This window comes from Mesoplodon mirus, assembly GCF_964341445.2.
Source record: "Mesoplodon mirus genome assembly, chromosome: 3".
Classification (NCBI taxonomy): Eukaryota; Metazoa; Chordata; class Mammalia; order Artiodactyla; family Ziphiidae; genus Mesoplodon; species Mesoplodon mirus.
Genome location: NC_138978.1, coordinates 165,538,611 through 165,554,959, shown reverse-complemented (window position 1 = coordinate 165,554,959; position 16,349 = coordinate 165,538,611). Strand labels below are relative to the sequence as shown.

The 16,349-nt window shown below is 46.2% G+C and overlaps 1 protein-coding gene across 2 annotated transcripts in view; it reads right to left on the bottom strand.

Annotated features, from left to right (window-relative positions):
• Window positions 1-15,558: 15,558 nt before the first annotated feature.
• ASTN1 (astrotactin 1) overlaps window positions 15,559-16,349 on the bottom strand; it is a gene marked incomplete at both ends in the record, with an annotated part of 326,987 nt that continues 326,196 nt past the window's right edge. For both annotated transcript variants that reach the window (XM_082612742.1, XM_082612743.1), the window contains one exon: window positions 15,559-15,796. In XM_082612742.1, the coding sequence (XP_082468868.1) occupies window positions 15,559-15,796 (238 nt within the window). The remainder of the gene's footprint in view (window positions 15,797-16,349) is intronic.

Below are 16,349 nucleotides of genomic sequence, written 5' to 3'. Positions count from 1 at the left end.
ACACACCCACACACACACACACACACACACCCATATACACACACTCACATGCTCACATGCAATTAAGTGTTCTATGAACCTTTGGCTATGTTTTAAATATAATTTCATTTAAAGCCATGCTATGTGCCAGTTTGAGGCCCCAGATTAAATAGTTAGAATGTGACCCTGATTCCAAGTATTAAGGGGAAGAAAAAATTGTTTAAACTATGTCATCAAGAAATGTAATTTATTCACAATTTTAGAGGGTCATGTTGATGCCAGAGCATGTCCTGGGGCTCTGCCTGGGCAGCATACTCACGAATAAGCAAACTGGATCCACCCATACTACTTGTAGTTTTAGACAATTTACCTTCACAACGTAAAGAGGGCCCCAGGCAAGGATCGTGGCTTGGGGAGAGTAACAAGGTTTCCTCTAGATGTAAATGACATTCCTGGAGGTACCAAGGCATCAAGACTTGACTGTCTCAAAGTAAACTTTGGTAGAAATTGTAGGCATTTATGTATTCATCTTGCTCATTTGGAGAATACAGACCTCAGACTGAAGACCTAGTGTGGACTCCCAGTTCAAAGAGATGTTGGGCAGATGAGTCTTTTAGGGCCCATTTATAAAGTGGGGATGAGTTTATGTTTGCAGGGCTATTATGAGCACTCGATAGGGTAACCTTAGTAACCCTTGAAAGCACTGGGTATACAAAGTGTTCCGTGTGAGTGTCTTTCCCATAGCACGGCTGGTGTTCAATAAATACTTATTAATAATAAATACTTATTAGTGAAAGAATTTCCTTCCTTCTTTTCCATTGAAGTGGCCAGTACCTTCCTATTACCATTTCAGGTGTACTTAAAATCTCACCGCTCGTTTCCAGTTTCCATTCATGCTATAGCTCAGACAAGAGTTTCCTCTAAGCTAGTTAAGGCTTCGGGGAGGAGGAAATCGGACAGGAAAGAGTTGAGTCTGGAGAAGGGTTGAGTCTGGCAGGACCTGGAGGTGAAGGCAAAATCAGATTCTGGCAATATCTTTTCCAGGCTCTAGAAGGGAGTTCCAGGCCTCCTTCCTCATAAACAACTTGGCCGGCAGTTGTCCACACTACCTCATTATTATCAGGGTTTTATGAATCTCCTGGCTAGTGAAGCCTCATCTAAGCACTGGGCTTCTGACACAGACCCCGCCTTGACCTCAGGCTCTTGTGTGCTCCCCAACTCCAGCTCTTCAAGTCATGCCAGTCCCACCCCTTCACTGTCCTTGTGGTCTTACCTCTCCTGGCGCCAGCGTCTTTCCAGACTTGCCTCTTCAACCCACTGCTGCCCATTCCCATTGCTAACACACACCACAGATCTGTCTTCTGTTTGATCCAACTGTGAGGGTTTTGAGATCCCAGATCCATGCCCACAGTGAGAATACCACGCTGGAGAAGGGCAGGCAGCAAAGGAAAAGACAGAAGTGAACTTTTGCAGGGAAGAACTTTCAAAGTGGCTGCTCATACCCTGAAGAATGTCCAGCTCAGAATTTTTTGGGGAAAAAAAATAATTTGTAGATCAAGTCTCTCTTGGCTCTTTGTGGAGTTTTCCAAATTTCTTCTGGGAGGTCCCCATTCTGTGCCCGGGGGAGAGGAAAACCCACACCTGGGAGCTCAGCTCGTCTTTTCCGTGCCTGTCTTCATCCTGAGGAGTCCTGAGAGGTAGGGCACTCCTTGCTCATGGCCTCAGCCCAGGCTCTGTGGGGAGGAATGAAGCTCCACTCAGACATTCCAGCAGCTGCTCAAACCCAGTGGCACTTTGTTAAGTTCTGGGCTACACCCTCTCCTTTGAGTGTTTGCTGGTATTGCTGTGGCAGCCAAATGCCCTTTCTTTTTTTTTTTTTTTTTTTTTTTTTTTTTTTTTGCGGTATGTGGGCCTCTCACTGCTGCGGCCTCTCCCATTGTGGAGCACAGGCTCTGGACATGCAGGCTCAGCGGCCATGGCTCACGGGCCCAGCTGCTCCGCGGCATGTGGGATCTTCCCAGACCGGGGCACGAACCCGTGTACCCTGCATCGGCAGGCGGACTGTCAACCACTGCGCCACCAGGGAAGCCCCAAATGCCCTTTCTTTATGTTCCCCTCTTCTTGCCCCACACCAGTCAGCTCCATCACCAACACCTCTACTGTGGGTCTCTTCAGATTCCTTCCTAGTCGCCAAGGGACATGGAGGCTACAGGGTGAGGATCAAAATATCTTCCCCTGTCTGATACCCAAGAGTGAGGAAGGTCCAGAGATCTGAAGTGCTTTAGACTGACCTTAGTCAGGGGTTACCGTGGTGCAGACACAGTAGATCCATGGGTGTGGTTGAATGCTTCCGTTCTAGAACTGTAGAGACATCTGCGTAGCTGGAATGGTCTGCCTGAGAATACGACCAGGCTGGAGGATGGGAATGACTTTTACGCCAGTAGAGATACAAAAGTCAGTGAGATCAGACATGGGAGGAATTCCATTTCCATGCACGCCAATAAACTCACGTCACAAGAATCCTTGAAAGTGCATAGGCCCAGCTCCCTAGCCACGCCTTCTCCACAGCAGGGACTGACGCTGTGCTGATGGCCAGGATGAAGCAGCAAGACGTGGACATGTAAAGATCGCTGAGTCTCGTTTGTCGGTTCTGCTGCATACAAGGAAACCTCGACCCCCCCCATCAGCAAAACAAAACAAAGAGAAACAACAGACAAAAAAAAAATGTTCAGTCAAGTTTTGCTGTTGGTTTAGTTGAATCACCCTGTTGATGTCACATAGGTTCCAAATCCCGGGGTGATTTAGGTGGGACACATGGCAGCATTGGAGAGCAGTAAAAAGGGTACACTCTGGCTCCCATACTTACCTGCCTTATGGCCTTGGGAAAGTTACTTAAGATTTCCAACTTTCGGGCTTCCCTGGTGGCGCAAGTGGTTGAGAGTCCGCCTGCCGATGCAGGGGACACGGGTTTGTGCCCCGGTCTGGGAGGATCCCACATGCCGCGGAGCGGCTGGGCCCGTGAACCATGGCCGCGGAGCCTGCGCGTCCGGAGCCTGTGCTCCGCAACGGGAGAGGCCGCAGCAGTGAGAGGCCCGCATACCGCAAAAAAAACCCAAAACACAACAACGTCTTCAGTGACAAATCTCACATAAAATGGTAAAACCTCTTAGAGAAAGTTCAGTTTCAAAGATAGCACGTTGTAGTATATACAGAAGTTGAAATATAATGTTGTACACATGAAACGTGTAATGTTATAAACCAGTGTTACCTAAAAAAAAACCATAGGGGAAAGAGAATGCATAGTATAAACTTGAAACATGTTTTCTTGCTACCCTATAATGTTGTCAAGAATAAGCTACTGGGAAAGGATAATGGCTGTGGCACATGTGGCTCCATTTCAGTGTCTAAGAACAGTAAAGACAGCCAGGGAGCACCAATACTGTGGAGCATTTACTAGGTGTGTTCCAGGCATTGTGCTAAGCGCCTCCAAAGCATTATCTCATTTAATCTTCAGGCCACTTGTGCCAGTTATTAAGCTACCGTCTCTCAGTTCAAACCCACCCTCTTGTCCTCTGCTTTGTGAGGCTGCTGTTGAAACACTGCAAACTTCAGTTCTTTTTTGTCAGTTTCATGTTAGGTTTCATCAGTAGGGGCCACTAGGGGGAGATTGGAAGGAAGAAGGAGAATGGACTGGTTGGTTCCTTTGGGTTTACTTGCGGTTCAAGCAGCAGCATCCTTCTAATGGCTCTTTATCGTGGCAGCAGCAGTTGGTTCTAGTCTCTGTCATCTTTGTGCCCTTGAAGGACCAGCTCTATTATGTTCTCACAAAGAAACCCCATCACCAAGCAAATGGCCTCTCCTTGAGGAAACCTACTTTCTGTTTCCTCCCTTTGTTCTCTGAGTCCAAGAAGGGTGGCTGATTCCTGCAGTTATTCATACCTCTGTGTTATCTCAGTATTTCAAATAGTTTTGCTCTTTTGCTCCTCCAGTATCTGTTAACCAAGTCCCTACATTAAATTCTCTCTGTGGAAATCTTGCCTGGATCTTAACTGACACACTGTTCAAGAGGCAGAAACAGATGGAGACTTTGAAATCCTTTGTTTCCTGCCTCCTAAGATACCGAATTAACACCATTAACACTATCTTAAAATACAGGTTTAGAAATGAAAAAAGACAGTTCAGAAAACATAAATAAAATGCTGTGAAAGTGATCACATAGTAATGGGGCCGGAGGTCTCAGAAATGTGTTTTTTGTTCTCACTCTATTTCCATTATCAATGCACAATGAACCTATATTCACTTTTGTATATGTCATAAGTTATATGACATTATTATATTATATTATGGTGCATACATATATGATTTTCCTGTATAGTCCTGATTTTAGGTATTCTGTGTCTATTCTTTTTCTATAAGTTAGGGAAGACAAATGCATGGCACACATTTTGCCTTTCAGCATTTCCATATCCATGTTAGGCATTCATCACTCATCTCACCACTGTTTCTGGCCAGATACAGATCCAGTCTCAGAATCCTTTTCAAATCACAGGCAGTGGGACTTCCCTCGTGGTGTAGTGGTTGGGAATCCGCCTGCCAATGCAGGGGATATGGGTTCCATCCCTGGTCTGGGAGGATCCCACATGCCGCGGAGCAACTAAGCCTGTGTGCCACAACTACTGAGCCTGTGCTCTAGAGCCCACGAGCCACAACTACTGAGCTCGCGTGCCCTAGAGCCCACGCACCACAACTACTGAGCCCATGTGCCACAACTACTAGGGCCCATGCGCTACAACTACTGAGCCTGAGCTCTAGAGCCCGAGAGCCACAACTACTGAGCCCGTGCACCACAACTACTGAAGCCCACGTGCTTTAGGGCCCTTGTGCTGCAACTACTGAGCCCGCGTGCTGCAACTAGTGAAGCCCATAAGCCTAGAGCCCGTGCTCCACAACAAGAGAAGCCACTGCAATGAGAAGCCCGCGCACGGCAACAAAGAGTAGCCCCCGCTTGCTGCAACTACAGAAAGCCTGTGCACAGCAACAAAGACCCAACGCAGCCAAAAAAAAAAAAAGAAAAAAAAATCACAGGCAGCCACTACACTTGATCAAATTTAGCACTCAAGTGAAAACCCATTCCTCATCCTTGCGATCTGTCTTCAAGTTTATGGAAATTTCTTTACTTTTGTCATCAGAATTTATGTTCCAGATTGTCACTCAGACCCTAAAGAGTTATAAAATTTTTATGCCATATGATATGTAATCATTTTTAGTTCGAAGTACGTATTAGTTAAGACCCAGTTAGGAAAGCAGAACACATTTTAGATAATTCAATAGAGAAAATTCAAAATGGAAAACTAATTAGAAAGGCTTTGGAATAACAGAAAGGGCATGTGAAAAATCGTGGGCCAACCCAAAGATTGGTAACCGCAGGAAGCTCCTGCTTTGAGGAGATAAGACCGTGTTCCTAAAACTCAGGACTTGGAGCCACCTAAAGGGAGCTGAAAGCATGGCAGGAGTTTGCTGGAGGAGTTCTGAGGACAGAGAGGCAGCTGGAATCACAAAGAAGATGATAACGACACCATCCAGTCAGAGACAGGAAGAAATACACTGGTTTCCTCCCTCTCCCTGTCCTGCAATCTTCCACAAGTGCCTGCCATTGTCCCATGGGCTGGAAGCCTGTTGGCAAGGCTGTGTGGAAAATGTAGCTTGCAAGAGCCAGCTCTCTGTGACACAGAGCAGAGCAGCAGAAGGCTGGGGAATGGATCTGAGGGCAAAGAGGCAGTTGGCTTTTGAGTAGTATGGGCATTACCAAGTTATACTCAACAGTTACTGGGGCAAAATGGCAGTGAAGGCATGTCCAACCTTGTCTTATCGACAGGCTCTTAGGTCCCGGGACATCACAAGGACATGGCAGGAGACGGTTTCATCTCTAAGCCAGTAGGTCACAGAACACTGTCTGACTCATTGGACAGCAAAGGCCTCAGGGTCACCTGACATTTGAATTTTTCTGAACAAAGGAAGTTGCTCCTAATTATTAAGCAGAGAATATGGCTGAGGTTTTCTTCCTGGGAGAGGTAGTAAGAAATCAATTACACTAATGTGTAGCGCTGTGTGAACAGACATGTTCGTAAACTCTAAGAAAAGGCAGTTTTGGTGAAGAAACAAGATATCAAAACCTGTGCATTCCTATAGGAATCAATTCAATTACAGCACACACTGCAAAGCCCTGGCACAAAGAGGGTTTTTTTTCCCCCCACTTTGGAATAGTGCAGACATGAGCCAAAGCCTGGAGTCCCACATATATCAAGAGAAATTGTCAGCTGTTCTATATAACGCTGAGGTTTCATTTGACACTAAGCTGCTCATTCACTGGTTCACTTGAAATGACAATGAAAAAGGAGGTGGTGATGGAAACAGGGCTGGGAGCCAGTAGGTTATCAAAATCAGGCTGGGTCCTGGATCAACATGTCAGGCTATGCTGTCCTGAAGGGCAGGAGGCTTTTGTTTCCCAAGATCTCACTCAAGTATCGGGTGTTACCAAGGATGCATGCAGAGCACAGAGAACAGGGCAAAAGAACCATTAAAAGCCAACACAAGGGTACGTTCAACAGATAGAGCTTGAGTCATGGTTCTTCTTGACTCTGCATTATCCTCATGAGACAGACAAAAAACAAGCCAAACAAATCCCAAACCAAGCCAAACAGACAAGCAAACAAGCTTGGAAACAAGCTATGCACCCTGAGTTGTTTTCCTAATCGTGGTAGGTTTGTATTGATCCAGCCACATTCTCTTTTATGGTCTGACATAGGGTAACCAGCCAGTGATTTGTAAAAATCTCAGTGGGAGTTTTTCCCTTTCTAGGAAACTCAATAAGAAGCCAACTCATGAATGGCGGAGGCAGGATTGTGTAATGGTTAGAGTCAGACAGCCCTTGGTTGAGAGGCCTTACTTCTACTTCACTGTGAACTGGGGCAAGTTATATAAAATCTCTGAGATTCTGCTTCCTCTTTCCTGAGAGTATCCAGTTCACAGAATTGCATGAAGATTGAGGACGAGCCTGCAGTTAAAGTGTTTAGCACGGTGCCTGGCACACTTTAAGTGTGGGATGTACACATTCCCATCCAGGAAGTTCCAAATGCAAAGGGGCAGAAAAGCAAAATAATTAGAAGAAACCCTTCCCTTCTAATATTCCTATTTTGTCCCCAGTTGTCTTCTTTTTTTTTTTTTTTTTTGCTGGCCCTGGAGCAACTGTCCCCCCCTTCCCAGGGCTTCCACTAAGTTCCTGAGGTTCGCCCTCTGAGAGGTATTTGGAGTGAAGCATCCAGCCTTCTCTTTTGCTCTTCTCTGTTGCAGCAGAGATTCACTGCTGCAAGGTGGTGAGAGGGACGTTGTGCTTACGTAGCCCAGCCTGGGTAAAATCACCTCTTCTTTTCATGGTGAATTCACACCCGGGACAGAAACTTAGATGCTCCGTCACTGGCTGGGTGGAATAGACACCGTTGAGCTCTCATCCAATCCCCTTTATTTAGCAGACCAATCTCCATAGTGGCTTAAAGCAATAACCATTTTATTGTGTTGCATAATTTTCAGGGCCAGGAATTCAGGCGGGGCTTGGCAGGTGATTCTTCTCTTCCATGTGACATTGATAGAGGTCGCTGGGTGGTGTGCAGCTGGCAGAGGGATGGGTCTCGAGGGGCCAAGAGAGCTTCATTCATGTGTCTGGTGCCTTAGCTGGAATGTCTGGAAGGCTGGGCTCAGCTGGGACAGCGGCCCAGAGTGCTTACATGTGACCTCTCCAGCATGGTGGCCCCAGCACGGTGGCCTCAGATTTCTTCTCCAAGAGTCAGAGTTCCAGAGAAAAAGGCAGAAGCCCCAAGGCCTTTTATGACTCAGACTTGGAAGTCAGAGAGTTTCCCTTCCATTCTCATCTATTGGTCAGAACAGTCATCAACCTGCCCAGATTCAAGGGCAGAGGCAGACCACCATTCTAGTTGGGAGGCGGGTCGAAGAATGTAGGGGGCCATCTTTGAAAACTGCCAGTCTTTGTCTTCTGTTAATAATGCCCACTTGCGCGCACAGACCAGAACTCTCACGGTTACTTTTCAGGAGGGCCAACTAGTGCCTAGGCACCTAATAGCCGGCTACTGAAGAATTTAAAGGGAATCACATGCGTTGGTGGCAGCACAGATAACATCTATTTAAAGTTACATTGTAGAGAGGGGGCAAAAAAGATTGAGGTTCTGAGCTACAGTTCATAATAGCCAGCCTCTCCCAAATGCCTCTACAGAATGCAAGATAAGAATGTGTCAGGCAGGGCCTTTTGCAACATCATTCTTAGATGCCCAACATACAAATTTCAGCAACTCCCATAGAGTCCTGTACGTCTCTGTCATAGTTCTTGTCACCCTTGTAATGATGGGTTCAATGTCGAACTTTCCCTATAAAATGCCATTCTCGGTGGTGGAGAACAAGCTTGTCCTACCACCCAGTGTATCTCCCGCACCATGCACAGTGTCTGAAATGCAGCAGATGTGCAATAAATACATTTCATTGGCTAATTATTTGGAGATGGTAGAAAGAAGATGAGAATAGCTAGTACCTAACAATAAGCTTATAATTTGCTGTGAAGGATTTAACTTCTTTTCTACTTAAGATGATGGGCTATAGGACCTATGTATGTATCAATAGAATCTAAAGTATAACATTTAAAGCTTTAATAATTCCCCAGTTGGTCTGACCAGATCACTCCGATTATTAAAAGACCCAGGTAACATCCACACACCCGACACTTACTGACAGCTTTGTTTATTATTTAGTTCATCATTCCATTTGTACAATCGTACAGTGATTCTCTTTTAGACAATACTGCTATACCTGAAGTTGGTCACACTATACTCTCCCTTCCTTCTATAGTAGTAAAGTGGTTTTTTTTCACACTGTTTTTTAATAGAACATTTTCGAATATCAAGAAGTGCGACTAACTGAAAGTAATGAACGGACCAAACTCCACGGAAAACAACTGCACACTCCGTTAAAGGTCTAGCGCTATTACAGTGGGCCATGTCCATTCAGGAGGAAACACCAGTGGCCTCGTGGGATCCCAGGGCTGGCAGAGTGTTGGTGGGTATAAGCAACTCCCTTAAGACCTGTTTGGCAGCTTGGAACGTTGAGGTTTAATAGTGGCCCCGTCCATCACCCTTCTAGTCAGAATGGGTTCCTTCAGTCAAACTGTGGGCAGTGTCGTCAGGGTGTGAGCAAGCTTGCCTTCCTTGGGCAAAATCCTCGAGAGAAATCCTCGGGGGGCCCGAGCACTGTCTCCTACTCCATTCATATTGGCCTTATTTTTAACTTGAAAGTAGGTGGGACCCAGGCATAGAGGTTGTGTGTACAGTGTGTATGTGTGTGTATAGAGTGTGTGTGTATAGTTTGTGTATGTAATGTGTCTGTAGTGTGTGTGTGTATATTCTGTGTAGTGTGTATAGTGTGTTGTGTGTACACTGTGTATGTAGTGTGCATGTACACACTGTGGGTGTAGAGTATGTGTAGTGTGTACATCTGTGGCTGCGTGTAGTATGTAGTGTGTGTAGTGTGTATAGTATATGTATAGGGTGTGTGCATACAGTCTGTACGTGTATAGTGCGTGTTAGTTTGTATTTGTGTCGTGTGTAAATAATGTGTATAGTCTATAGTGTGTGTGTGTGGTGTGTACATATGTACAGTGTGTATACTGTGCGTGTAGTATGTGTATACACTGTGTGTAGAGTGTGTGTTGTGTGTGTAGTATGTGTACACACTGTGTGTAGAGTGTGTGTTGTGTGTAGTATGTGTATACACTGTGTGTGGAGTGTGTGTTGTGTGTGTAGTATGTGTATACACCGTGTGTAGTGTGTGTGTTGTGCGTGTAGTATGTGTATACACTGTGTGTAGAGTGTGTGTTGTGTGTAGTATGTGTACACACTGTGTGTAGTGTGTGTGTTGTGTGTGTAGTATGTGTACACACTGTGTGTAGAGTGTGTGTTGTGCGTGTAGTATGTGTACACACTGTATGTGGAGTGTGTGTTGTGCGTGTAGTATGTGTATACACTGTGTAGAGTGTGTGTTGTGTGTAGTATGTGTACACACTGTGTGTAGAGTGTGTGTTGTGCGTGTAGTATGTGTATACACTGTGTAGAGTGTGTGTTGTGTGTAGTATGTGTACACACTGTGTGTAGTGTGTGTGTTGTGTGTAGTATGTGTACACACTGTGTGTAGAGTGTGTGTTGTGCGTGTAGTATGTGTACAGTGTGTAGTGTGTGTTGTGCGTGTAGTATGTGTACACACTGTGTGTAGAGTGTGTGTTGTGTGTGTAGTATGTGTATACACTGTATGTGGAGTGTGTGTTGTGTGTGTAGTATGTGTATACACTGTGTGTGGAGTGTGTGTTGTGTGTAGTATGTGTATACACTGTGTGTGGAGTGTGTGTTGTGCGTGTAGTATGTGTATACACTGTGTGTGGAGTGTGTGTTGTGTGTGTAGTATGTGTATACACTGTGTGTAGAGTGTGTGTTGTGTGTAGTATGTGTATACACTGTGTGTGGAGTGTGTGTTGTGCGTGTAGTATGTGTATACACTGTGTGTGGAGTGTGTGTTGTGTGTGTAGTATGTGTATACACTGTGTGTGGAGTGTGTGTTGTGTGTAGTATGTGTACACACTGTGTGTGGAGTGTGTGTTGTGCGTGTAGTATGTGTACACACTGTGTGTGGAGTGTGTGTTGTGCGTGTAGTATGTGTATACACTGTGTGTAGCGTGTGTGTTGTGCGTGTAGTATGTGTACACACTGTGTGTAGTGTGTGTGTTGTGTGTAGTATGTGTACACACTGTGTGTAGAGTGTGTGTTGTGTGTGTAGTATGTGTATACACTGTATGTGGAGTGTGTGTTGTGTGTGTAGTATGTGTATACACTGTGTGTGGAGTGTGTGTTGTGTGTAGTATGTGTATACACTGTGTGTAGAGTGTGTGTTGTGTGTGTAGTATGTGTACACACTGTGTGTAGAGTGTGTGTTGTGTGTAGTATGTGTACACACTGTGTGTAGAGTGTGTGTTGTGTGTGTAGTATGTGTATACACTGTGTGTGGAGTGTGTGTTGTGCGTGTAGTATGTGTATACACTGTGTGTGGAGTGTGTGTTGTGTGTGTAGTATGTGTATACACTGTGTGTAGAGTGTGTGTTGTGTGTAGTATGTGTATACACTGTGTGTGGAGTGTGTGTTGTGCGTGTAGTATGTGTATACACTGTGTGTGGAGTGTGTGTTGTGTGTGTAGTATGTGTATACACTGTGTGTGGAGTGTGTGTTGTGTGTAGTATGTGTACACACTGTGTGTAGCGTGTGTGTTGTGCGTGTAGTATGTGTATACAGTGTGTGTAGTGTGTGTTGTGTGTAGTATGTGTATACACTGTGTGTAGCGTGTGTGTTGTGTGTAGCATGTGTATACACTGTGTGTAGAGTGTGTGTTGTGCGTGTAGTATGTGTATACACTGTGTGTAGAGTGTGTGTTGTGCGTGTAGTATGTGTACACTGTGTGTGGAGTGTGTGTTGTGTGTGTAGTATGTGTACACACTGTGTGTAGAGTGTGTGTTGTGTGTAGTATGTGTATACACTGTGTGTGGAGTGTGTGTTGTGTGTGTAGTATGTGTATACACTGTGTGTAGAGTGTGTGTTGTGTGTGTAGTATGTGTACACACTGTGTAGAGTGTGTGTTGTGCGTGTAGTATGTGTATACACTGTGTGTAGAGTGTGTGTTGTGTGTGTAGTATGTGTACACTGTGTGTAGAGTGTGTGTTGTGCGTGTAGTATGTGTATACACTGTGTGTAGAGTGTGTGTTGTGCGTGTAGTATGTGTACACTGTGTGTAGAGTGTGTGTTGTGTGTGTAGTATGTGTATACACTGTGTGTAGAGTGTGTGTTGTGCGTGTAGTATGTGTATACACTGTATGTGGAGTGTGTGTTGTGCGTGTAGTATGTGTATACACTGTGTGTAGCGTGTGTGTTGTGCGTGTATGTGTACACACTGTGTGTGGAGTGTGTGTTGTGCGTGTAGTATGTGTACACACTGTGTAGCGTGTGTGTTGTGTGTGTAGTATGTGTACACTGTGTGTAGTGTGTGTGTTGTGTGTAGTATGTGTACACACTGTGTGTAGTGTGTGTGTTGTGCGTGTAGTGTGTGTACACACTGTGTGTAGAGTGTGTGTTGTGCGTGTAGTATGTGTATACACTGTGTGTAGAGTGTGTGTTGTGTGTGTAGTATGTGTACACTGTGTGTAGAGTGTGTGTTGTGTGTGTAGTATGTGTATACACTGTGTGTAGCGTGTGTGTTGTGTGTGTAGTATGTGTACACACTGTGGAGTGTGTGTTGTGCGTGTAGTATGTGTACACACTCTGTGTAGAGTGTGTGTTGTGTGTAGTATGTGTACACACTGTGTGTAGCGTGTGTGTTGTGTGTGTAGTATGTGTACACACTGTGTGTAGCGTGTGTCTTGTGTGTGTAGTATGTGTACACAGTGTGTAGAGTGTGTGTTGTGCGTGTAGTATGTGTATACACTGTGTGTAGAGTGTGTGTTGTGTGTAGTATGTGTATACACTGTGTGTAGAGTGTGTGTTGTGTGTAGTATGTGTACACACTGTGTGTAGAGTGTGTGTTGTGTGTAGTATGTGTACACACTGTGTGTAGAGTGTGTGTTGTGCGTGTAGTATGTGTACAGTGTGTAGTGTGTGTTGTGCGTGTAGTATGTGTACACACTGTGTGTAGAGTGTGTGTTGTGCGTGTAGTATGTGTACACAGTGTGTGTAGAGTGTGTGTTGTGCGTGTAGTATGTGTATACACTGTGTGTAGAGTGTGTGTTGTGCGTGTAGTATGTGTATACACTGTGTGTAGAGTGTGTGTTGTGCGTGTAGTATGTGTATACACTGTGTAGAGTGTGTGTTGTGTGTAGTATGTGTACACACTGTGTGTAGAGTGTGTGTTGTGCGTGTAGTATGTGTACACACTGTGCAGTTTGTAGAGCATGTGTGTAGTGTGTGCACATGTAGTGTGTGTTGCATGTGTAGTGTGTGCATGTGTCTGGTGTGTGTAATATGTGTATATACTCTGTCGAGTGTGTACAGTGTGGGTAGTGTGTTTTGTGTAGTGTGTATATACTATGTAGAGTGTGTTGTGTGTGCGTGTGTGCACATACTGTGTGTACGTGTGGAGGGCACAGGGGACACTGAAGGAGGGAGAGGGTCACGGAGGGAGGAGGACGGGGCTGAGGAGGAAGGGTGTCAGGCAGGAGAAGCAGACAAAGATGAGGAGGGACCTGGGGGGAGACAGGAGGAGTGAGGGAAGCGTGAGCGTGCTTTATTTTAATAACACAGAAGGGGGGACAAGGAACGGTGTCCCTGATGCCACTCCCCGGCCCCCCTCTCTGGCCCAAGGCCCTGGTCCTCTGCTGTGCAGACCCATCGTGCTGTGCAGACTTGAATAACGGAGTAGCAGCGGCAAAACCAGCTCTCACCAAGGCCCCGCCCCGTTGGCTGGGGTCCCACTTCTGCCTCCTGTATCCCTTCCTCTCCAGTCAAGGTAAGACACTGGCTTCTGAGGCATTTCACCCACCGCCCGGCATTGACCCCAGGCGGGTCTCAGTTTTCTGCCAGCCTTTGCTCTGGAACTGAGGGGGGTGCATTTCAGAGTAGATATACTGTCTTTCCATCTTTCTGCAGAAAGATGCAGAGGGGCGTGAGGTCACCTGTGCTTGCAGCCCTGCCACAGGCTCACTGTCAGGCACTGGCGGGGAGAAGGCTTGTGCTGCAGATCCGTGGTCCCAAAGGGCGCCCCGGCTGCAGGGTTAGGATGCACTGTGCCCTCCTCCCACTGCAACGCACTGCAGGCATATCTGTGCCACGGAGGCGGGGGCCAGGGAAAGCTGCGCGTCCCGGCAGTATGGAAAGCAGAGCTGAGAAGGGCGAGGGGTTAAAATCCTGTGCTCTGGAGTCCGACAGCCTGAATTCAAATGGTGGTTCAGGTAGGGAAGAAATGAGCTGTTGCTAGAATTCAGCGATATGTAAAGTGCTTAGAGCAGCGTCTGGCACCCAGTAAGCACGCAACAAACAAGCTCTGTCATTCTAACCACTTAGAAAAAATTCAGTAGGGCTCAATGACAGGCCTTATAGATTCTGCATCTCCTTCCTGACCTTTCTCTTGTGTTTCCAAATGAGGAGCCCTGGTCAAAGGCAGGGTGGCTGAAAGTGTGTGTTCAGGCCTCTGAGGTGTGTGAGGACAATTAAGGCCATTGCTGGTCCACAGGGCCCTGCAGAGCTCTTTCTGAGAGGCTGGACTTCCCGTTGGCCAGGCCCCCACTTGTGCCAGTGCCAATGCTCAGGGAGCAGGGGTGGCAGAAGCAGTGGCCTGGCCCTTACCTGTGGTCAGGGGAGCTCACCTACACAGAACCTCTGCTGCCCCTGGCAACTAGATGGGGGGTGAAAATGGTGGAATCCTCACCTAGAGAAATGATTTGCAAAACTAGCAACATAACTAAGCAAATTTGGCAACGGGGAGAATGGACGGAAGTGTTTTGTGATGGGTAATAACTTGAGTTCACTAATACACTGACATGGAGGTCTTGACCCGTGCTGACCAGAGCGGACATCAGCCAGGACGGATCTGTGCAAGGTAAGCGGCACGGACACCACAGAGAATCAGGGCGTGCGATGTGCACTAGTGGTCTGCAGAAGTTCACCCTGGAGGTACAGGAGTTTTTTAAAAGAAGAAACTACATTCTTTTTTCTAGAACATGGACTGCTAACCAGACTCCCAGGTAGACTGCTCTGCAGGCGCATTAGACAGGTAGCATTTTATTGCCTCTTAAAGATATATTGTTCAGAGGAGAAGGCAGAGTTCTTCCAGAAGGAGATTTAATTCCCTTAAAATGGGGGAGGACCTAAAAATCCAGGAGGCCGACCGGGGCCCATAATGGAGGCGAAGTTCACCTTTGCAGTGTGAAGATAGCAATCGGAAGGCCGGGGGAGGAAACCATGAGACCTACACAGGGGCCACCTTCCCAGTTTTCTTGCTGTTGTTCTCTGTGAGCAGAGCTTAGGCTCTTAGTGTGAGAGCTTCCCTAGGACATCTGAGGCTGGGGTCTGAGGCCACTCTACAACTATCTGGCCTCATCTCTGTCCCCAGGTGCAAGGGACATAGGAACTCAGTGAGCACAGGGTGCACCAACCTGATGGCCCTTTCATGAGAAGCATGGCAGAACCCGAGTGTTTTGATGAACCTCTTGGACAAAACATGAACAAAACAAATGAACCGCAAAACAAGCCCCAAAGTAATTCCCTAAGAAGAAATTTAGGAAGCCCTGGCTAGCAGGCTTACTGACCACACAGATGGAGAACATGATACCCGAGAAGTTCTGCAGGAAGCAAGGATCACCTTCTCCCTGGCTTAGATGTTGCCTGTGGAGGTTTGAACATTCCCTTAAAAACATGAAAAATCCACACACCAACCCAGACATTTCCCCTCCTTTCTCCTGCTTCCTTTTGGCAGCTGCTCTCTGGCGTCATGGCGCTAGATGTCTTTGCTGTCCCCATAATCGTTGTAAGGGATGCTCAGGGTCTGCTGCTCACACGTCTTGCTAAGGTCCCGGCTAAGCTCTGACCAGTCAAGTCCGTAGGGTTTGATCTCGCTGTAGCGGCAGCCCAGGTACTTGAGGGAGCTGCGTCGCAAGCTTATCTTGGGTTCCTGAAGGAGTCCATTGCACCAATTGCTGAGATCCCCAAGCTGAGAAAGGATGAGGCCGGCTTTCCTACGGATCAAGCATGGAGGATGCTTAGGTTAGAAAGAAGAGAAGGCGGGAAAGGTAAACAGTGTGAGACTTTAAGCTTCAAGAGGGAAGAGCCCCATTTATTTTGCTTACTGTTCCATGGTTGGCACTTAGAAGAGGAGGAACCTCCATAAATACATGTCAAGAAAATGAATGAATGAACGGAAGAATGAATGAATGAATGAAATAATGAATTAATAAGGATGGACGAGCAAAGTAGGGCACCAAAATGGAAACAAAGAAACAAAGTGCAATAAGGACAAATAAAGAAGAGAAAATGACATACTTTAGTGGGAATTTATGCTCTTTTAAAATCAGAGCTGACAAATCAAATCAATTTACTTTAAAGCCAGTAATTTATCACCATTAAATGACAAATAATGTGTTTGACTGTAGATTTCCCTTTTCAAGGGTATTTCTGAACTGAGTAGAATGTATTGCACTTTGGGGGATATCAAGTGTAACTAATTATGCCTGTATGAAGGTAATTGTAGTGTAATAAGGGCACGAACAATAACACCCTCAGTGCATATTG